The following is a 22,514-nucleotide window of genomic DNA, read 5'->3' as shown; positions in this document are numbered from 1 at the left end:
TCAGCCTTTATAGACTGCAACACATTACGTAAGATGCAATGACTCCCTGTGGTGTAATGGGAGGTAACGTGACCTGCCCAGGGCCACCGCGAGCGTCCGTGGCAGAAGCAGGACTTGAACCCGTGTCCACTGGCTCCCAGGTCATTATCGTAAGCCCCGGGGAACTAACTCGCTTCTCCTGGGCTTTTTTGGCCCTGTATGAAGGTTCCCTTACAGGTTCCCTTCAGATTGTTCCAAAAGAGGACTTCAAAAGGATTTTCTCCAAAAAACAAACACATTTTTATAAACCCAAACGTTTGTTGCTCTAAAGAGGCGGCGAGTTCTGTATAAAGCAAGTGCAGCTCTGGGAACTAATTACCTGTGGTAAATAGATGTTGCAGATTGAGCTTTGCTTTTGCAAGTGTTTTGGAAAGGGATTCATTAAAGTGGAAAATACCTCCGAGAGATGAGGAGGAGGGTTAGGAACATCTGTCATTCGAGTTCAGTGAGGGAGGGAGAGGGGGGAAATGTCCTGACGTGTGCAGTAAAAAAAAAAAAAAAAGATCAAAACAAGTCTGAAGGCCCAGCACGGGAAAAAAGCAGCGTGGCGAGAGGCAGCGCTTTGATGCGGCTTTTCTAAGGCCGGTCGGTAAGTCGGAGGCGGGAACTCCTGCATCCATGGAGGAGGACGAAGGATTTCCGAAGGTGACCCAAGCCCTTCTGCTGCCTCGGAGCCAAGTTCGTGTTTTGTGAAAAGGGAATAAGAGAGCCAAGCCAGGAGGAGAGAGAGAGATTAAAGTTTACTGCTTCCAGGCTCCGTTCCATGTCTGCGTCCAGAAATGTCTGCACAGCTGCAGGCGCTGAGGTGATGGGGCTTTTGGGACAAGCTAGGGGCGGCTCATGCGATAGGGGGATGCCAGCCTTTTGCTTCTGCTTTGTACTTTGTGTTATTCTAATGTAGGGCCATAGTTGAAAAATTACCTTCTCCTTCCATGGAACAGATCTTTTATTGAAATAAGGTTTATAGACAAATGGTTGAATCAGCACAGACCGTCAGGTCACTGCCCACAAGCATAGACTTGGTGCTTTGTCAGCTACCACATAGCCAATGCAAGTTGTTTAATGTTTCTGTATATCTTTTATATAGAGGCAAGAAGGGCAGTATAGACCTGGTCTCTTCCCCTTTGCTTATTCTCGATTAAAAGCTTTTATTCACTGGGGATGTTAGAGCAGTATTCTTGTCTCAGCGTCTCATAAGGTTCTCGAAGGAGGGTGATGTGAACAAGGGGGATCTCTATAGAAGACCAGACGATGCTTGTAGTGCAGTGTCAGTGATGGCACCCAGCATTTCCCGAGCATGTCACGAGCATTTTTCTAGATTTTTCTGTTGGCTGCGACCTTTTTTGCATCAAAACCTGGCTTTGTTTCGCCAACCTTGCTTTGGTTAGAATTCCTTAATCGGGTCTAGATTGGTTTTTGCCGGGCGCCATCTTGAGGTTTTTTTTAATATGTTGGCCTAGGCTTGGTGGGTGAGATCTCAGACGACTCACTCAGCTCGCTTGCTTGAACTGTGACTTGTAGTCTTCCAGTGAATATCCAAACATCAAACATGCCTTGTCAGATGTTGCACAATGATCTGCGATTGACCTTGGGTTTGGTAGGTTGGGTCATGAAGAGTCAGATAAAGGCCCTTATTCATAAAAGACTTTTCCCCCCCATTCCGCGCCTATGGAAAAGCAATCTTTATTAAGCAGGGTCCTAAGTTGAGTCATTTGGAATCAAAGCTGAGCATGTGTCAGTGAAATTGATCCTCTCATTGAGTTGGAAGGGGTTAAACGTAGTACAAAATGACTCAGAAACAGTCTATTAACGCCATCAGTCACTGTGAATGCATAGTCTTTAAGAACGTGTGCTCTTAATACACATTCCACAAATACATTATTCGGTTGTGTATTTGTCTAGCAAGCCCGCTTGATAAGTAAGAGGAAAGTGGCCAAGGGAAACGGTGGCACTGGTGACCGAGATTAATTTCAGATGACAACAGCACAGCAGTCTGCATGAAAGCATTCACGTGCTCACACCCACTTTTTATTGGAAGCTCTATCGATAACCATTGGCAGAAACACACCTCCCATGCATGTGAGAATATTTTCAGCAATCCTATTTCCCTATTCCTCAGTTATTGATAAAGCTCCCTGCAGATGTGCGGCCCTGGTAACCCCTTAAGATGTGTTTTTTAGGTTCCCACCCCTTTTCAGCAGGGTAACGCTGTCAAATGACACCAGATAGTCCCATTGGCCCATCAAGCCTGCCCAGATGACCTTTCACTTGCTTTCCTGAGATTACCAGTACCTAAACCAGGCCCTTGCCATGTCCTCTGCCCGACCCCTCAACCCACCAACCGTGGGCATGATTTGAACAGAAATGGAGGGCAGTACTGGGAGTGGGGTTCCAGGGGTCACGTGGAGGAGATGGCAGGGAGCTGGTGTTGGCTTAGGTAGCGGGAAGCTCTTCTCATGTACCCGGAGTGGTAGAGAGCAAATGAGGAAGACCACGGGGCAGACTCTGTGGATCAATTTGTCTTTATCTGCCGTCGTTTCACTGCGTTACTGTGTAAAGAATAGAGTTTCACCTCTATTGGAAAGGCCGGCAGTTTGGGTTGGTGTAGCCGGCTGACCACCTTTCATATTGCCTGAGAAAAAGCTCTTGCAATGCACTATGGGATACATTTTCAACAGTACGAGCGGGCATCCATGTGTGAGCGCGCGCTACCCGGCGCGCGCACATGGACACCCGGTTTTATAACATGCGTGCACGTTATAAAAGCGGGGGTCGGCGCGCGCAAGGCGGCGCACAATAGTGCATCTTGCGCGCGCCGACGCCCGCGGCCCAGGGCTATAGGCCCGGCGCGCGTAACCCCCCTCTACGCGCGTAAAGCTTTGAAACTCCGGCCCTATAGATCCTAGCGCGCTTTGGTTTGATGTCTTGAGTGCTGGCAGGTGCAATAACCCCCGACACTGCGTTGGCAGTGTTTACGTGGCAAACTCGTGCCACAGCTGTGCAGGTGCACCTGAGGTTGTGCATGAAAGCATCATCTTGTCAGTAACGAGCTTTGATTAATTTTTTTTGTCATCTCTCTCCCTAAATCCCAGAGGGTTCAGCAGCCCGACAGTAAGCAATTTAACTCACCCCTGCCCGTGGCCGGCAAACACCCATCTGACGGTACGTTTTTCTGTCATTCTGTTTTTCCCTAGAACCCCAGCTGAAAGGAATCGTGACCCGGTTATTCAGCCACCAGGGCTACTTCCTGCAGATGCAACCAGATGGCACGATCGATGGGACCAAGGACGAAAACAGCGACTACAGTAAGTAGGACTCAGCCGGTGCTGCCTGCGGTGAGTCGCAGCTGGTGGGGGGGAGCGCATGTCCATGGTATGAGCGGTCCCGGCCAGCATGTGCCTGGCATGCATTGATCCCGCACCGCTTGGCCACATTTGCCCCACAAATTCAAGTTTCGTTAGCGCTGCAGGTGAATGAGTGGAAGACCTGGTGGGGCATTTGAGCAAACGGCAGAAAAGAACATTTATAAATAAATAGATAGATAGAATGAAAGGAAAAGCAGCATTTCTGCCCAGCATCGTAGCAAAGACATTTTAGCTCCCTGCTATAGCAGGAATCACCTCCCCCTCCTCCTCTCTGCCCCCCCCCCCCCCCCCACCAACCCTGTCAGCAAACGGGGGGGGGCGGCAATAACAGCTTTGCTCCCCCATAGCGTCTCTGACTTAACTTCCTTCTCTAAGACGCGCCACCGGGCGACCAGACTGCCCGGCACCCCCTTCTGTTAGTGCTGATAAGAACGAATGCCGGCGGATGCCAGGAGAAGGAAGATTTCTCCGCGCTGGGAAGCTTTTGGAGACCCCTCGACGGATTGCACAGTCCGCGTTACTGCTGCTACTGCTGTTCGGCATTTCTGTAATGCTGTTCGGTGTACACAGCACTGTACAAACAAACACACCAGACATTCTCTGCTCAATAGAACTTACAGTTTAATCAAGACAAATATACAGGTCAAGGGACAATGGTTAAAGTTAGTTAATGAGGCCTAAGCTGGACCATCGGGCTTAAGATTTAAAAGCAACCTCAAAAGGGTGGGTGTTTAGATGGGGATTTAAAAAGGCAAGAGAGGGAGGGGACCCACCTGCCTGCCTTGGACCAAGTATTCAATATTAGCTTTTACGAACTGACGGGGGCCCCCCTGAGCCACATACGCAAGACAGGATGGCTCGCACGTACTCAATAGAAACTTTGTGGTAACCTTCACCGGCCAAACTCTGTCGGATGACGTAACCTACCCGTGAGGGCTTTACCTCCTGCGGTCCACGGAGAACCCCCCCCCCCCCCCCCTCGCCACAGGCAAGCAACCCCCGCTCCACTTCAGGAGGCAATCACACAGGCAAAACCAGCCGGCCCTCAATATCCAAGCAGACAGAGCCAAAGACCACAGCAGGTTCCCGCTGTATCGGATCGTGAGGGGCGGGAACGTCCACAATCCCCCCTCGCCCGGCTGCTGAACAGCCAGGCACCGCAGCCACGGAAATCACACCCCCCCCCACAAGGCCGGCGGCAGGGCACGCGGACAGCAGGGAGTTTCCGCCAAAGAGTACTGCAGGAGGGACCCATGTCCTAAGCTGCAAAATATTTTTGCAAAAGATTTCACAGAACCCCTATAAAAATGCTAAAAAGCAAAAAAAAAAAATGCATGAAATACTTTTTTTGCGTGAACATTTCACAAAAGTGGCCTTGCGGTAGTATATTTTGCGTGTATACCACTACGTGCGAACGTTTATTCAAAAGCCGCATTAATGAGCTGCTGTGATGCAAAGTCATGCAAAGCACCTCATTAATGTGGGTTATTTATTTGTAAACACGGGTGCATGAAAAGGATTCGTGTGCTTGTTTTCACAACAAAAAAAAACCAAACCAAACTGCACCTCAGCGAGGTGCAATCATTTTTCTGTCATGAACCACCTTAGGTATTTACAGGGATCTCATAGCCCCTGTGAGTAACTCCTCCCCCCCCCCTAAAGTGTAGACAGAATCACCTGGTAGTCTAGGTCCCCAGCCCCCCCCTGTGGGCCAAAATATAAAATTATTTTTTCATGAATTCCTGCCCCTTGCCCTCAAAATTATGCAAAACTCCAACCTGGGGGGGGTCAACCTCTCCCGACCTCAAAAGCTGACTCCTATGAAGGGATGGTCCTCCTGGTGATCACCCTATACTCCTGCCCTGTCAGCATCCACTTCCAAGATGCCGCCAGCCGGCTTCCAGAGTTCCTTTGATATGTATTAAGCTTATATTTTCTGTCCTGCAAGGGGCCACAGTGGGCAAGTTGGAAGGCCACGAAACCACCAGGCCGAGTCAAAAGCAATGTGGCAGCACATAAGCTTCCGCGACCACATAGGATCCCCTCTTCAGCTGTCACATTTCAGATTTTATGTAGTGTAATATTTTACTCACCAAATGCTGGGGGTTCAGTTCCCGATGAAGGTCAAATCTGTGGTCTAAAACGTTGGGTGTTTTGTGAGTAACATGGTCTGATAAATTCTTTATTGCTGCCCTTCTGCGCTGGTCATTGGACTTGCTTGAGAAGTGCTCTCATTAGGGGCCTGCTCTCCTCTCTCTCTCTCTCTCTCGTGGAGGTCAGGACATTTTCTAATTTTTTTTCTTAATCCCCGAATTGGAAATTATTCTTTTCTATTATAATTTGAACCTCCGTAAACATGCGGCACAGTTATTTAAAGTCTGAAAAATCTTATGACCCACGGTCGTGAAATCAAATACCGCCCATCGGTCCAGGCACTGCTGCTTGGTCAGGACGTTCCAGGTTACCATCTTGCCAGCAAAAAATTAAATTACATTTAAAAAATTTCTGTGAAAATTGTTGAGATTGTTTTTTTTTTTTTAGAAGTCCCAGTTTGTCGAGCTACCCTTAGTTTTCCATGGATCGTTTATTTTCGATCCACAGTGGTGCACGCGAGAAAAGCACGCCCAACGCATGGCGCCTGGATCGGTTTCTCACCAGCTCTGAACTGAAAAGTGAGAAAGTCTTCGTTCGGGGAGGGGTAGGATGGATTTGTAAGTGGATTGGAAAGTGAAAGTGAAGACATGCATGCAGCCACGTCTAGGATGAATGGGCCTAGGAGTGCATTCCTGATTCTTGGACTGCACGAAAGCTTTGCCGGGCAGAAGGAACAACGTGAAATGTTACTGCCACTCAGACAGAGGTGGGTAGAATGAGGTAGAGGGAGGTGACCTGGTGATTTGAACCTGCTTCCTATTGTAGTTGGGAAGGCTTTTTTTTTTTTTTTATAGGCACGCAGAAGGTTGGGCTTCTTTAAACCTTTGCGGTTGTGTTCGGTGTTCCAGCCACGAGGTCCTGACTGTCCTGGGCCCCAGTCTTTTTAAGGTTGTGCTGTAAGCTTGTTCCACGCTATCTGTTTATAAAGGCGAGCGCAGAATAACACAGTCAGATCTTATTACTTCTTTGTGGGTTGCTGCTCTCAGATGGGACGAGGTGTAGTGTGCATGTATTTGGGAGCCAGTATGTAGCTGTTTTGGTTTTTTTTTAAAAACATTTCCAGGTGGTATAAACATGAATTTGTCAGCCATGACCCCCCTACCCTGTTAGGTTCGTTCCCATCCCAGGTCAACCTTGCCGAGCAGATCCAAAGTTGTTACCTAGTTGAGGGACAATGTAGAGTACTATACAGAGGGAATTGAAAAGACTGGTACATTTCCAGCCTGAAAGGACTTTCTGTCCATGCATAGCACGGCAGACTGACACTCGGGCTGGTGTTCAGATCCATTAGAAGCTGTAGATTTTCTGCCCGACAGGTTTTGTGTGTAAGACAAAGCGTCCGCACAGAATGACTGATGATACTCATTTACTCTTGTAATCCACAGTGATAGGCTTAATTTTTCAACAAAATTACAAAAAAAAAAAGAAAAAAAGAATGGCTTTTAATTTACTTGTTCAGTGGACAAGCTTTGTGGTACAACTGGAGCACGGCATCAGTTGGAACATGGCAAATCAGTTTAAGGAGCAGCCAGGTAGGAATCCCGCCCCGGACAGCCAACAGGGCCCGAGTTTGTCAGTTTCTCCAACATGAATGTTCACGAGATTGGCAGTGGCATATATTTGGTGGAAGAACGGAGTTAATTACTATAAGGCCAGTTTGCAGCCCATCAAGGGCCCGGGACACAGAACCAGTTCTGAGTTAAAGCACTGACCCGCAGATTCGGTGAGGGCCTATGATTGTGAGCTCCTCGAAGGCATAGGAATAGTAAACATTATTTTTCATGCCCTGCAGAAGATTTTTCTGCCATCCACCCACCCACCGCGGAAGTGACAGGGCGTATACCTCTGTAGTATTACGACTGTAAAAGACACTGGATGGTGTTACCCTGAAAGGCAGCCTGAAATAAAGCCAATCCAGCCTGCATCTTTACAAGTATTGATGGAATATCTTTCTGCAAGGCCACCTTGTATCAGATGCCGGGGAGAAATCTCCTGGCCAGTCTGGCTTCGGCTCTCTTGTCTCTCATATATTTTCTTTTCCACAGCCTTGAGTTTTTTTTTTTGCTCTCCGCTCCCTCTGTGGCCTGATACAGATCTGTGACAACGTAATCTCCTACAGCATGGGCTCACGCCAGCCAGTGGGCCGCAGCTCTCTGGTCCCAAAAAGTATATAACCCTGGTCTCATTTAAAGAAGAGTGCAGCATATATATAGCCATATAACTAGATATTTCACTCATGGAATCATCTGCCGAATCTATGGCTGTTATTTTTTTTTTTTAAGCTGAAATTGCAACGGAGGAATTCAGTAGATCATGGGTGAAGAAAACGCTGTGGCATTCAGAATCCGCAGCCTTTTGGTTGGTGTCGGCGTCAAAGACACGACACCCAACAGAATACAAGTGCCAGTGTATTTTATTTATCTGTGCTGGTGGCAGTAGGCTGCCGTGTCTCAGTAATATTTCCTTTGCTAGTGAATAGGTCAGCCCTGTAGTAAGAGGGGACCTTTTTTTCCCCCCCGGTAGCGTGCATTGATGTAAAGGCCCGCGGGATGCACCCGCGTGACCCTGTAGCTAATTTTCAAAGTGTGACCGAACGCCATGTTTTTCCTTTGAAAAATTGCCCTCACCGGGCTGTTCCCGCAATACTTTTTTTTGCAACCGCTGTTTGTGCAGGTGGGTGGCTGAAAAAAAAATCACACGGAGATCAGAAAATTCAGTTCTGTGCGGTTCGTTTCCTCCCCCGAGCTCCCCGTGCCTCGGGGGAACACCTCATTTTTAACCGGCTGACAGCAGGAGGGCCAGGGGAATCTGGCCAGGGAATACCCAGCAAAATCCTTTCATGCAATCAGTCGGGCCAATTCAGTCTGCCCAGCTGGAGATCTTCTTGTCCGGATGGATGAGCATATAAATTCTCAGACTTAAGCCAGAATCAGTCCCGTCCCCACCCCCCGCAAGCTGCGAACCCTGTTCCCAGCAGAGCCGGCTCTGTCCCTGTTCCAAGCAGGTTTACGTTTTGTTTCAGCGCTGGCCTCCGCTGCCTCCAAGCTTCGTGGGCTTTATCTTGGGTGGGTATGGGTATGGGGACCTATAATTAATACAGCTTCCAGGCCCCATCGCATGTCTTAAAACCAAGGTCTGTAATAGGGACGTGCATTTGTTTTTACCGAACTGCACATCCAGACTGAAAAAGACCATTTTTTTTTGTTTGTCCTGAAAATGCCTTTTCATGAGAATACTCAAGTATTTTGGGTTATTTTAATATTTGTTAACAAAGACCTGAGGCCTACTGTGTTCCCCCTCCGCTCCCAAGAAAGTCAGTTGAGGTCTCGCTGGGTCCCTGTAACCCTTCTCCCACTCTGCAAGCCCAGTTGGGCTTTAGCCAAATCCAGCCAGGGCCTCCTCAGAACCCCTCTGATTTCCCCCCTCCCCCCTTCGGCTGCCCCTGAAAAATTGCCAGGGCTGGGGAGGTCCACAGTCCTCACTTGCCCTTTCTGTGGGCCCCCCCCCCCCGATCCAAAGGCCGGGAGTGACGCCCCTGCCTGGCAAGGCTTTTGAAAATGGTGCAGGCCGCACTGAAACCGGTACCAAAGTGGTGCGGCCGGCTCTATTTTTAAATTACTGTGAGGCAGGGCAGGAGTGAGTGGGCCTCACTTTTGTGCCATTTAGATCGGGGGGGGGGGACGGAGGACGACCTCCACGGAAGAGATAAGTGGGGGAGGGGCCGAGGAATGCCCTGGCGATTTTTCTGAGGGGTGGGTGGGGGTCAGAATGGCCTGTGAGAGCCTAACTGGGCTTAACTAAGGCCACAAGTATGCCCAGGCCACAATTATTTTTTTATCTGTGGGGTGGGGTAGAGATCAAGAGGAGGGATTGGAGGGGCCCTGGCTTTCTTGGGGATGAGAGGGAGTCAGGCCTCGGGGAGGCCCATTTTGGTTTGGTTTTTTGTTTTTTAAACCCGATGCAGCCTGATATTGGGGTTATAACTATTGCCATAGAACAGAGGTTGGCACGAACTTCCAGTACATGTGCCATGCTGTGGGTACATGTGCCATGCTGTGGGTACATGAACATGTGCCATGCTGTGGGTACATGAAGCCCTCCCAGACGTCAGCACCATTCATGGGCTCTGCCAATATCTGCCCTTCTTTCTGGGCCCCCTTTGACTGATAAAGGTTGCCGAGCCGTGCTATAGAAACAGCCACAGCAGTCACAGCTACCTCATACTAAATGGCACATATTTCCTTGCCTTCTTTTATTTTCACAGCCCTCTTCAATCTAATCCCCGTGGGTCTCCGTGTGGTAGCAATTCAGGGCGTGAAAGCGGGATTGTACGTGTCAATGAACGCTGAAGGCTACATCTACAGTTCGGTAAGGACAATATTCTACTTCTCAGAGAAAACAGATCGAGGGACTTTAACAGTGCTAACAAAAGGGAATAGTACTGTCTGTTGTGCAAACATTGCTTTCTGTTCCCTTGTTCTGCCCTTGCCTCGGTATACCTGCAATAACCTGAACCTAAAATGTTGGAAATTGATGTTTTAGTGATGTCTCATTGTTAGTAACAAGCCAGGTCTGTAATGCAGAATCACTTTTACATGGGCATTTCTTTTCCTTGCATAATTATGTTCTTACATTTATAAAGTGCAATTGTACATATCATGAGGAAAAGAGGGCCTAGAAAAAGAGAAAATATTTATCTTATTTTACATTTATCGACCAGAAAAGCCAGATTAGGACAAAGCTATTTTCTGAACTGGAGAAATTTCATATTGATAGACGACTTTCTTTGTACCAAAGAACAACCCAACAAAAATACAATTTTCCAACAATTAAAAATACAATAAACAATCATTAAATCAAACACAATAGAATAAACAATATACTGCAGATTAAACAATCTAATAATCAACACATCAAATAAATACTTTAAGGGTGGAATTTTTCAAAGGCACTTCTGAGGGAAAAGTAGTTCATTACCCACGGAAATGACCCTTGAGAAAACTGCGCAGCTGATAGCCTCATAAAACTCTGCGCAGGCGCACTGTATACGTGTAAAGGCGAGAGGAGGCTTAGTGGGATTGAGATTTACGTACTTGATGCTTTTAAAAAGTATGCACATCAATTCTCTTGACAAAACTGCATGCACCAAATAGCGGGTGTAAGTGTGTGCATATAGTTTTGCTGGGATAATTTTCAAAGCGGATTTATGCGCATAAGTCCACTTTGAAAATTGGTGGAGCAAATATGTGCTAGCTAATTTATGCCCCATGTTGCAAAATTACCCTCTAAATAAATATATAAAAATATTTTTGGAAGACCAAGCTTGGTCCTACTCTACTCTCACTCGAGATGAGCAAAGTCTAAGCTCCAGCAATTTAAGTCTAACTTTATAATGTTATCGTTCACCCAATTTCGCCCCCATACTACCTGGAAGCCCACTGATAGCTATGCATTTTCCCCCAAATCCCGGTCTCCTAGTTGCTTCTGAAGGAGTTGTCCAAGGACCGGATTTTACCTTATTTGAAATGACCTGACAAATCAGTCACTTTAATCTTTGACTGCTGTCATGGCCATGTGGTTGATCTGTACCCATTTTTTGACATTTTAAAAAATGATGCTGCTATGAAGTTGAAATCTCTACATTTGATTTTTTTTTCAGGTGCAAAACCCTCTGTCAAAATCAGCTTAACATTGCTATTACTGTAGTAGTACACTATAAACCAATCTATACCTTACTTATATCTATTGGCTCATCCTTTGGGTAAAACGTTTGGGCATTGCTTTTATTAAACTGCATCATAATAGTATGAGTGTTGTATCATGCTAATTTTTTGCCCCTGGCATTCTAGGGCTGTGTGCTTTAAGATCCATGATAGGTTTATGGAGATTGCTTAGCCCCTTTAATAGATATTACTCATTAGCTGAACCCAATTTTGGAGATTGACTGATCCCTCCTTTAGATTGTGATGATTTTCAGGTTCTTCCTCTAGAAGTCGATGATTGGCTTGTTCCTCCTATAACTGTTAAGTGACTGGGGTATGTTTAAGACCCACTAGATATTCTCAATCTGTTGTTACATCTATGAAAGTGCTGAAATGACCAGTTTTATGATGTAAAAATAAGATTATATATATATATATATATATATATATTATATGTCCTGCCAGACCAGTAACCTGTGGGATTCTCCCTCCCACCAGCAGATGGGGACAGAGTGCGAAAGCTTCCTCTCTGATGTCACTGCCATAAAGATTGGCCCAGCAGAGGGGAAGTCAGTAATCTCTGCCTCCAGCAGATGGGACGGAGCACAGCCGTCACTGGTCCAGCAGTGTAAGAAGGGCCTTAGGGCAACGGCCTTCCCCAAGGTCACTTTCCCTAGGAGCCTGGGCCGGGGTGGGGATCCAGTGGGATGACAGCCTCCCCAAGGCAACTAGTTGTTTTGGTTTTCTGGTTTCCAGACGAAGTCGCCTAATTGTGAGTAAAAAAAAAAAGGCTGTGAAGCAGCTCGACCCAAACCATTTCTGCTTGCCCCAGGTATGGAGAAGGGGAGGACGTTTGGCAGTTGCAGGGCCCGGTGGGTCCCTGGCGTTGCTGGCTCTTTCTGCCGCATTTGCGAAACGCAGTAGTCCAGTGGTTAGGCTGCGAACCAGAGAAACCTGGGTTCGACTTTGACTGCTGCTCCTTGTCACTTTGGGCGGGTCTCTTTGCCCTCCATTGCCTCGGGTGTGGGCTGGATTTGGGCCCTCTGGGGATAGGGAGATGCCTGCAGTGCCTAAATGTAATCCACTTTTGAGGTGCCAAAAGAGCGGAATATAAATCAAATAAATAAATAAGGCTATGCACCAAGCCTTTCTCCAGATGAAAGGTAAGCAGAATAAGGCTCCTTCTTCAGGGGGAAAAGCCCAGGCCACTTTCAGGCTGGGAAGGCTGAAGGGCCAGGTGGAAACCGGGGGGGCTCTTTCCAGGAAGAGACTAGGTAAGGAAGAACTGGAGGCTGGGGACTCAGCGGTGCGTTTGTTTAGGGCAGATGAGCTGAGGGCCCTAATTACAAAAGTCTCGCAGGTCCTAAGTCTGAAAGAGGAAATGCCCAAAGCTAGAATGAAGGGAAATCCCATTCTGACCTGGAATAGGAAACCTTTCCCATCCATTCAGCAATCCAGGATATGCTGACAGCGGAGGGGGAGATCTCGGCCTATCTAATAGAGCAGCAGGATAAGGTTAGGCTTCTGTAGCTGAATAGAGGAGATGTGCTGATCTCAGCAATAACAAAGAAGATGACTCTACCAGTAAGAAAGGGAGCAGCCCTGAAAGACCCTCAGGACAGGAAAGTGGAAACGTTACTAAAGAGAGGTTTTGAGCTTCATCCTTGGTCCTTCAGGTAGATATTTGTGGAGTTTATGTAGCCAGGTCCTTTCTAACCTGGTTTCAGTTGAGATCCAGGGTCCCGGAGATGCAGGACCCTTGGAGGATAGGGCGGGGCCGACCCTAGTGGAATCGGCGGCAGCCTTTGTAGCAGATGCTATGTGTGACCAGCAAAGTTAACAGCAACAGAGGACTTGGCTAGGTGGCTTTTATGGCTAAAGAATTGAGCGGTAGATTCAGCGTCCAGGACCAGGTTAGGAAAGCAACCCTTTACTGGGAGGCTCCTGTTTGGAGATGACCTAGAGAGGATGGTCAAAGACTGTGGAGGATCAAGACCCGTCCTAAAGGTTACTGGAAGAAAAGTCCAGAGGCTTCGCAAGGGGGAGGCAACTGGAGACAGTGGCCCAAGGACAACAGAGGGGCAGTAGAGGCCCGATCTCTCGCTCAGTCAGGATCCCGGGCAGGTCTCGGCCCTTTCGGGAGAATGGAAGATTTCCAAAGGAAGGGAACCACCAAGCCCCCCCCCCCCCCCCCCCCCTTAGTGACAAAACCGCACCAAGACGGAGAGCAGGTCCGCTCCATGATTCCCCAGGTAGGGGGCAGATTACAGATCTTTTATCAGGAGTGGGCCAAAACAACAAAGGACCAGGACATAAGAAGCAAAGGGTATCGCCCAGAATTAAGATTGCCCTTAGAGGAGACTTCTTAAATTCCTCCGCATACAAGGCAAGCGGAGGAGACGCAGACGTTAGATGGGTTAGTTCAGCTGCAAGCCATTATCCCTGTACTGCCCAGTCAGGAAGGCGCGGGGTACACTCCTAGTACCAAAGAAGGAAGGAAGCTTTCGGCCAGTGCTGGACCTAAAGTGAGCAAGCGGGGCCTTGGTAGTTCCCCATTTCCGCGTGGAATCACTCGCTACATAAAGGCGGCCGTAAGGACAGGGGACTTCCTGGCAGCCTTAGATCCGTCAGAAGCTCATTTTCATGTTCCCATCAGGAGAGATTTCCAGCGTTACTTACGCTTCGAGAGAGCCGGTCAGCATTACCAGGTCAGGGCGCTTCCCTTTTGGACTGGCCACGGCACCAAGGACCTTTACAAAGGTGATGGTGGTAGTAGTGGCCTCCTTAAGGAAGGAAGGGGGTCAAAGTGCACCCTTACCCGGACGACTGGCCAATAAGAGCAGACTCCCTGCAGGAAGGCCGACAGGGCCACAGAGCGGACGGTTCATGTCCTGGAGAAACTCGGCCCCAGGGCAAAGAGCCGGTTTGAGCCATCTCAGACGCTAGGGCGTACTTTTCGGCACCGAGTTAGGGAGAGCGCATCTGACAGACAGAAGGACAGGGAAGCTGCAGGAGCAGGTGCAGGGCCCTGTCACAAGCTGCACTCTCCTATGTGTGGAGATATCCTCAGGTCCTGGGCTCCACGGCAGCGGTAATCGGGGCAGTGCCATGGGCGAGAGCGCACCTGTGTCCTCGTCGGGCGCACCTGTTGTACAACCGATTGCCACAAAGCCAGCAGCGAAGCAAAGATCTGCCACGGACGTAGCGAAGCAGGCAGAGTCTGCGGTGGTGGTGGCTAGACTCGAGCAAACTTTCCGGGGGAGGAGCCCCCTCTGGAGTTCTCCACGGAGGACAACAGTAAGCACGGACGCAAGCCATCGGGGGGGTAGGGTGCACACGCTCAGGGCCAAACTGCTAAGGGGGGTCCGGGCCACACCAAACGGTTCTACGTTCCACAAACGTATTAGAGAAGGGCAGTCAGGGTGGCCTTAGGCCATTTTCAATCCCAGTCAGGGAACGGAGGGGTCCAGGTCCGCTCGGACAGTGCCAAAGCAGTGGCCTTACGTGAACAAGCAGGGGGGGGGGGGGGGGAGCACAAAGACTGCATCCCTAGCGAGAGAGGCACGCCTCGTCATGGAGATAGCAGAGGGGCATTTCTTGGATCTCTCCACGGTGCAGATAGCAGCAGTGGACAGTTTGTGGGTGGATTTCCTCAGTCGACGGGAGCTGGACCCGGGGGAATGGGAGCTGTCAGATGATGGGTGCATGGGGTGCCCCCAGGGTGGGATTTAATGGCAACAAGGCCAGCCGGTTCTTCAGCTGAAGGGAAGAACAGGGATACAGGGGGGATGCATTGTCCCAACCCTGGCTGGCAAATCAGATGTCATACATTCCCCCCCCCCCCCCCCCCCCCGGCTGATGATAGGCAAGGTGGTCAGGAAGATTTCTCAGCACCCAGGCTGGACAAGACTGGACAAGACATCCAAGACTGATGAAGGCAAAGCTGATCTCACTCAAAAGAGACAGCTGCATCCTCAAGCAGGGGCCAACAGGAATGGCAAATACAGAAACGTTCTCTCTTACAGTCTGGCTGTTGAAAGGAGGCCAGGAAGCAGTCCCCCTCCATCACATATAAAAGTCGCATTTGGACAATTTCCGAAGCTTGGTGTAAAAGTACAGGGTTGGCTCCCATGCAAACAGGGATCGTTGCTTCAGTCGGTCAGTTTCTACAGGAAGGGCTGGACAAAGGGGGCTAGTGGTTAACACGTTGAGGGGTGCACGTGGAAGCGACGGCGTGTTTCAGAGAGAGCCGTGGAGAGGCAGATCGGCGGCTGCTAACACCGATGTGGTGCGCTTTCTCAGGGGGGAGAGACCTCCTCGGAAGGTCATAGTGCCGCCATGGGAGTAGTAGAAAGTGCAAGGGAACAGGTTACAAAGCGACGCACATGAGGATTTCCTGATGTTACAGGTTAGGTTCCGTATTAGGAGTCGCCACTCACGAAAAGGATCTGGATGTCAGCATGGACGGTACTTTTGAAATCCTCAGCTCAGTGTGCGGTGGCGGTCAGAGAAGCAAACAGAATGTTAGGAATTATTAGGAAAGGAATTGGAGAAGAAAATGGAGAATACCCTGTATTGCTTCATGATAAGACCGCACTTAACTGTGTACAAATTCTGGTCACATCTCTAAAAAGATATAGCTGAAGTGAAAAATGTACCGAGAAGGGTGATGAAAATGAAAAAGGGAATAGAACATCTCCCCATGAGAAAAGACAAGAGGTTAGGGCTTGTTTAGTTCAGAGAAGAGACTGTGGAGGGGAGGGGTGGGTATGATAGAGTTCTGTAAAATCATGAGTGGAATAGAACGGGTAAGTGTGAATCGATTATTTACTCTTTCAAAAAATATAAAAACTGGGGGACACCACATGAAGTTAGTAAACAGCACATTTAAAACAAATGAGAGAACATTCTTGTTCATTCAAAGCACAATTAAGCTCTGAAATTGATTGCCAGAGGATGTGGTAAAGGCACAACTGGATTTAAAAATGGTTGGACAAGTTCCTGGAGGAGAAGTCCATAAACTATTATTAATCAAGTAGACTTGGGGAAAGCCACTGGTTATCCCTGGGCATTATCTGTTGTCTGAGATCTTACCTGGTACTTGTGACCTGGATTGGCCACTGTTGGAAACAGGATGCTGAGTTTAAGAACATAAGAAATTGCCATGCTGGGTCAGACCAAGGGTCCATCAAGCCCAGCATCCTGTTTCCAACAGAGGCCAAGCCAGGCCACCTGGCAATTACCCAAATACTAAGAAGATCCCATGCTACTGCTGTAATTAATAGCAGTGGCGATTCCCTAAGTAAACTTGATTTAATAGCCGTTAATGGACTTCTCCTCCAAGAACTTATCCAAACCTTTTTTGAACCCAGCTACACTAACTGCACTAATCACATCGTCTGGCAACAAATTCCAGAGCTTTATTGTGCGTTGAGTGAAAAAGAATTTTCTCTGATTAGTCTTAAATGTGCTACTTCCTAACTTCATGGAATGCCCCCTAGTCCTTCTATTATTCGAAAGTGTAAATAACCGAGTCACATCTACTCATTCAAGACCTCTCATGATCCTAAAGACCTCTATCATATCCCCCCTTAGCCGTCTTAGCTTGATGGACCCTCAGTCAGACCCAGTATGACAATTCTTACACTGTTATGTACAAAGTCACTTGTAATTTTTGACATAAGAAAATCTCTTGGCCATGTATCTTGGAGATATTTATTTTTTGTCTTGGAAGAATTTGAGCTAATAGGTCCAATGTTGGGTAAAATCAAAGTGTTGAACGTACAACCTAAAGCATCTCTGATAATTAACGGCTTGGTCTCAGCGTGGGCAGGGGAGTCCCCTTTCACTTCTCCTATTTATTTTGAGTGCAGAACCATTATTGTGGAAATGAGCACACAATAACGAAGTGAAAGGGATCACAATTGGGCCAGCAGAGATGGAGCTGGTGCTATTCACTGGCGGTTTCTTCTCATCCGATCCTGAATGCTAGAAAACCCCTTTGGATCTTTCTCGGGGCTCGGAATGAATCCAGGGAAATCTTTGGCACTAGCTCTTGCAGGTGACTTGCCAGAGAGTTGGCTGGGTCTGTTTCCACTTACAGTAACTGGCCAGGGGAATTGATTTCATATTTGGGGCTGGCGCTCCCAAGGGATGTGACTTGTTTCACTTAAGTTAAACTGAGAGGCTATCAGGAGGCTGGAGACCCCTACCAGTTTCATTAGTATAACTGATAAAAATGGATTATACTTTCTAAGTGGGTATATATGTTGTATCTACCAGTTATTTGAGTGTGTTTGTAGCTCATGGTTTGTCTTATATTTTGCCATTCGTTTAGATTTATTATTATTTTTTTTAATGATTGCATTTTAAATTGTTCTCCGCGTAGAATTTGCATATTGTGGAATTATAAATATATAAATGAAATAACTCTATTGGATGCTAAGATGTCATTATCTGGAGAGGAAAATAGCAGAACGCTAACAGTCCCAGATATGTTTAATTGGATCTTCATCTAGAGCAGAATTACGGCTGATGGTGGTCCCCAGAGGCTGGAGCAGCAGAGGAGACATTTTTACTTTTCAACCCGTTCACTGTGGGGGGGTCTAGATCCAGTTTACCGGGTACTGAAAGTTATTCCAAGGAACGAGGCGAGAGGAGGTGGCAGCCCTGTCTGGCAGACCTTGCAGTCTCCTGCCCAGAACCTTATCGATATTTCATTTCCTCGTTTCTTGACTGTGTTGTTTTGGTTTTATACATACGTCTTTTCTACCTTAAATATTTGTGGTTCTCCTATGTTGTTTAGCATGAAAGCTAGGCACCAGTTAATATGACCACATCTCCCCTTATCAAAGATCCCTTCTTTAGGGTACACAGTTTTTTTGTTTTTTGCTTATCCTTATTTGAAATGCAATTCAACCTTTTATTTAAAAAAAACAGAACCCTGTTGAATCTGTTGCTGGATTTTGAGGACGTGCGATGTAAGGGTTGTAGCAGTCATGGCAGATGAGCCCGCTGAGGAGGAGAATATCAGAAATGGGGAGTTTTAAAAAAAAAAAAAATCAGACTTCTTGCATTTGGTTTTTTTTTTTGGCTTTTCCAAACTGCGGCACAAGCCGTGAGATTAACCCCCGTGCCGCTCCTCTCCATCCATGACCCTCGTCAGCTGGTGGAAACATCCCCACCCTGGAAGAGCTGCCTAAATTAGGGAGGAGCTGCTGTCCTTTTAAAAATGAAATGAGAACACGGACGTCGGTTCTGTATCGTTTTGCGTCCCTTCCGATTCGAACTACACAACAAAAATTTAAAAAAAAACATTTTTTTTTGGGGCTGTGTCCTGTCAGAAGATATTTGTTGACCATAAGTATTGTGAATGTTTGACATGTAATCCGCCTGGAGTCACATCGTGCTTAAAGCGGGAATAGAAGTGATTTTAAATAAAATTAATTAAAAATAAGGCATGCATGTTTTAAAAAAAAATAGCTAATGCTAAAAAGTGAACAAATGAAACAGTTGATACAGATGGGAAAAACAAATCGATATGCACGACATAAATCTATAACAAAGTCATGACTTTTTTTTTTTTCCCTTAACATGAGAGCTGACAGAAACATGGCCGAGGCGTAGAAGTTTGCACTCCTCCCTCAAACTTCAGTCTGGCTGATTATCTTTCCTTTCTGTACAATGTCCGGTTTTCTTTTTTTTTTTTGTTTCGGGATTTGTTGTTAGACAGATATTGCCAAACCAGTACAGACGTCCACGTCTGAATACCCCATGCAAGTTTGTATGATGTTGCTTATTAACTCACCCCCCGATCTAGCTTACTCGCATTCCTAAGAGAAGATTAATACATTTCTAATATTTCAGTATATTTTTAAAACCCAACCATTTTTAAAACTCCGTTTTTCAGCCCTATGCATACTTATTTGATTTTTGGTGTATGGCTGTTATATAGCTTGAGCCTTTACTGCTGTTGAATGTGCTTCTTTAATAAAAGTCTTGAGCTAAAGAAAAAAACCCCTTCATTTTTCAGTCCTGTGTTCTGTGTCGCCATTATCAATCTGTCATCTTCAGGTGTAAATCAAAACTCTGCCAGTCTCGGACATCACTCAACAGCGACATCTAGTGGACAGACTTAGGGTCCTGGAGGGAGCCGCCGTTTGCGGCCAAGGACCGTTGCTGTGAAGACTGGGCTGAGTTCGGAGGGGGTGATATGCAGTGGGTGGGGGGGGGGGGAATGGGAGGGGCGAGCCCGGGTAACTGCGAATAAAGGCGCATGAAGCAGAAGGATACTGACGGGAAGAGTTCCCCCCTCTAAACGTAAGCTCTTTATTTTCTTGTCAGATTCCTGAGGCCTGTAATGGTGATTTCACTTGGCAAGCTGTTTTGACCATTGCCCCCTAAAACTAAATGGTCAGTTTTTAGAAAAAAAAACCAGAGTGTAGAATTTAGTCTGGTGGGCCCAAAATAGTCACTGGAAGTGACTGTGAGCACGGTTATGTTGAGACTTGTAGCTGCTCATTTTGGTTTGGTACCGCATGCTCTCTTACTATTGGCTTTTTTTTCCAGGGTGATTTATCATGGGTAAGTTTAATTTGTGAGTTTAATGTGCTCCCAGGCCTGTTAATTGCTCTGGCCATGGACTGTGCTTTGTGTTTCGTTAAAGGGATTATCTGTCATCTCCGCATGCAGGGCCAGGGCTCTTCCTATTTACCTTCTGCCTGATCCTTATTTTTCTCTTAGCAATTAATTTTGGCTTCGGCGGTCTTGCCCTGGTGACACACACACACCCCCCCCCCCTCGTGCCTGGTTTCCAGCCTGAAAAGTTACATGCGGTAGTTCAAGTCTTGGCGGGTGCTGGTTATTTTTCTAAAGCTGCCCTGCACCCTTCGCCGGCGCTCCTCCGTCTGGCGTTGTCCGAAGAAAGAGGCCTGATGGGGCCTTGAAGGCCCTGAGAGTGGGCATGTGTGTGAGAGAGCCTGTAGGAGTGTGAGAGAACCTATGTGCATGTAGGAGTGTATGTGTGTGTGTGAGCGAGTGAGAACCTGTAAACATGTGCAAGTGTGCGTGAGCGAGAGCCCGTATGCGCTTGCGGGGGTGTGTGTGAGAGAGCCTGTAGGAGTGTGAGAGAACCTATGTGCATGTAGGAGTGTATGTGTGTGTGTGAGCAAGTGAGAACCTGTAAACATGTGCAAGTGTGCCTGAGCGAGAGCCCATATGTGCTTACGGGTGTGTGTGAGAGAGCCTGTAGGAGTGTGAGAGAACCTATGTGCATGTAGGAGTGTATGCGTGTGTGTGAGCAAGTGAGAACCTGTAAACATATGCAAGTGTGCGTGAGTGAGAGCCCGTATGCGCTTGTGGGGGTGTGTGTGAGAGAGCCTGCGCATGTGGTGTGGGTGTGTAAGAGATGTGTGCATTTATGAATGGATTGTATGTGAGTGAGAGCCTGTGCGCGTGTGTGAATGTGTATGGTGTGTGTGTGTGTGTGTGTGTGTGAGCGCCTGTGTGCCTGTGAGAGAGAGGATAAAGTTTGTGATCTCCCTTCCCCCAATCCACGACAATATTAGGGTGACTGGAAATCAAAAGATCCCAGGTATAGAGAACGGGAGATTCCTTTATTCTTATTAGATTTAACCCTTGGATATTGTTCATCAGCGGCTTTGAAGTATTTATTATATTAATATAGTTTTATCATTAAAATTGATGTTATATTTCTTGATTTTATTACCTTTTTATGAGGAATGATGGTGTTTCTGATTTTCCATTATTGCACTGCATACAGAGTCTGACTTGCAGCTTCCAGTTCAGTTTTTGTCTGCACATTTCTGTTTATTCTGTCAGTCTATAAATGCTCTGCGTATGTGATCAAGGTTTCTGTGTAGAGATTACAGTAGCCTGGTTTATTTCCTAATGGGTGAAGTGGTGTTTTAGGGCCTAACGTAATTGCAGTGTTGCCCTTTCACAGGTAGGGTTGTTGCTGTTTTGAGTGTTGGCATTTAGTGCTGCCTGGCTTTTCATTGTGTGTGTTGAGGGCTGTAAAATTTGCCTAAGGTGGCCTTATACCCTAGCACCAACCTAGAGTGAGTGCGCAACACGGAGAAACATGGGAGGCAGGGGGTAGAGTTCCTGGGAATGTGGCAGAGTTGCCAGCTTCTTAGAAATATTATCACTGACACTCTATCTGCCACTTCTAACCCGCATAAGACTGATATGCAAACAGCAGCTGAAGCCTTGGAATCTTCCGGATTAGAGAAAGTAGATAAACTTGCTCCTAATATAACTTTCCATATTAGGCATCGTAAGTCAGCATTATGATGCCCCCTGAATTGAGAGCTATGAAACAACATCTACGATGCTGTCACGGTTGTGCAGGCTGGCCAAAGGTCGTCTCCAAGCAGGAGGCAGGCAGTGCTGGGTAGGGCTGGGCATGCGGGAGAAACGAGATAGGAAATTAGATGAAATGTACTATTCTGTTTCATTTTGTTAGCAAACTTAAAACAATTGACAATCCTGCAAAATTTAGTTGGATTTGACGTTTCGCTTTGAAAACAGAATGAATCCGTCGGGCCTAGGCCCGAGCGCAGCACCCAGAGGCCAGGGCCCAGGCCCAACTCCGCAATCAGGTCTAGAGACTGTGTCCCAACGCTGGGGCCTCAGTCTGGATCCAGGCCTGACGCTGGGACCCAACGCAGGGGCTGGGTACCAAGGCCGGGGCCTCAGCTAAGACTAGGTCCTGATGCCATGAACCCTTCCGGAGACCGGGTCATGACACCTTGGCATGGAAAAAGGCCCAATGCCTGGACCCAGATGCCTGGGCCTCAGTCCAGGGTCAGACCCACGTTCGAAACCCAAGCCTCAGAGGTCTTCTGTCTTTTTTTTTCTTCATTGGCGAAATGACACCATCTGCTTGGGAGACCCGGAGTCCCTTTCTCCCTACATCAGGACCTGGTCTCCAGAGCAGGTTGCAGTGTCAGGGTGAGGCCCAGGCATCAGGATGCGGTCTCTGTGTCTGGCCTGTGCCTGGGCCCCCCCATAGGGTGAGGCCCAGGCATTGGGACCCAGCATCCAGGTTGGGTCCCAGCATTGGGCCTGGGCCCAGGCTGAGGCCCCCAGTGTCAGAACCCGGTCTCCGGACCAGGTCGCAGCATCAAGCCCTGGCTGAGGCCCAGGCGTCGGGTGTAGGCCTTGAAATCTGGGCCTTGTGTAAGGCCTAGGCCGCGGTCACATTGACCTACTGCATCGTTCGCCCATGCAA

The 22,514-nt window shown here is 47.7% G+C and overlaps 1 protein-coding gene across 1 annotated transcript in view; it reads left to right on the top strand.

Annotated features, from left to right (window-relative positions):
• LOC115099201 (fibroblast growth factor 12-like) overlaps positions 1 to 22,514 on the top strand; it is a 157,431-nt gene that overhangs the window by 12,520 nt on the left and 122,397 nt on the right. The window contains 2 exon segments of the mRNA XM_029616632.1: positions 3,234 to 3,344; positions 9,823 to 9,926. Coding sequence (XP_029472492.1) covers positions 3,234 to 3,344; positions 9,823 to 9,926 — 215 coding nt within the window.

Source organism: Rhinatrema bivittatum, chromosome 9 (assembly GCF_901001135.1).
Source record: "Rhinatrema bivittatum chromosome 9, aRhiBiv1.1, whole genome shotgun sequence".
Classification (NCBI taxonomy): Eukaryota; Metazoa; Chordata; class Amphibia; order Gymnophiona; family Rhinatrematidae; genus Rhinatrema; species Rhinatrema bivittatum.
Note: the sequence above shows the minus strand (reverse complement) of the source record. Positions and strands in the feature narration are given on the sequence as shown.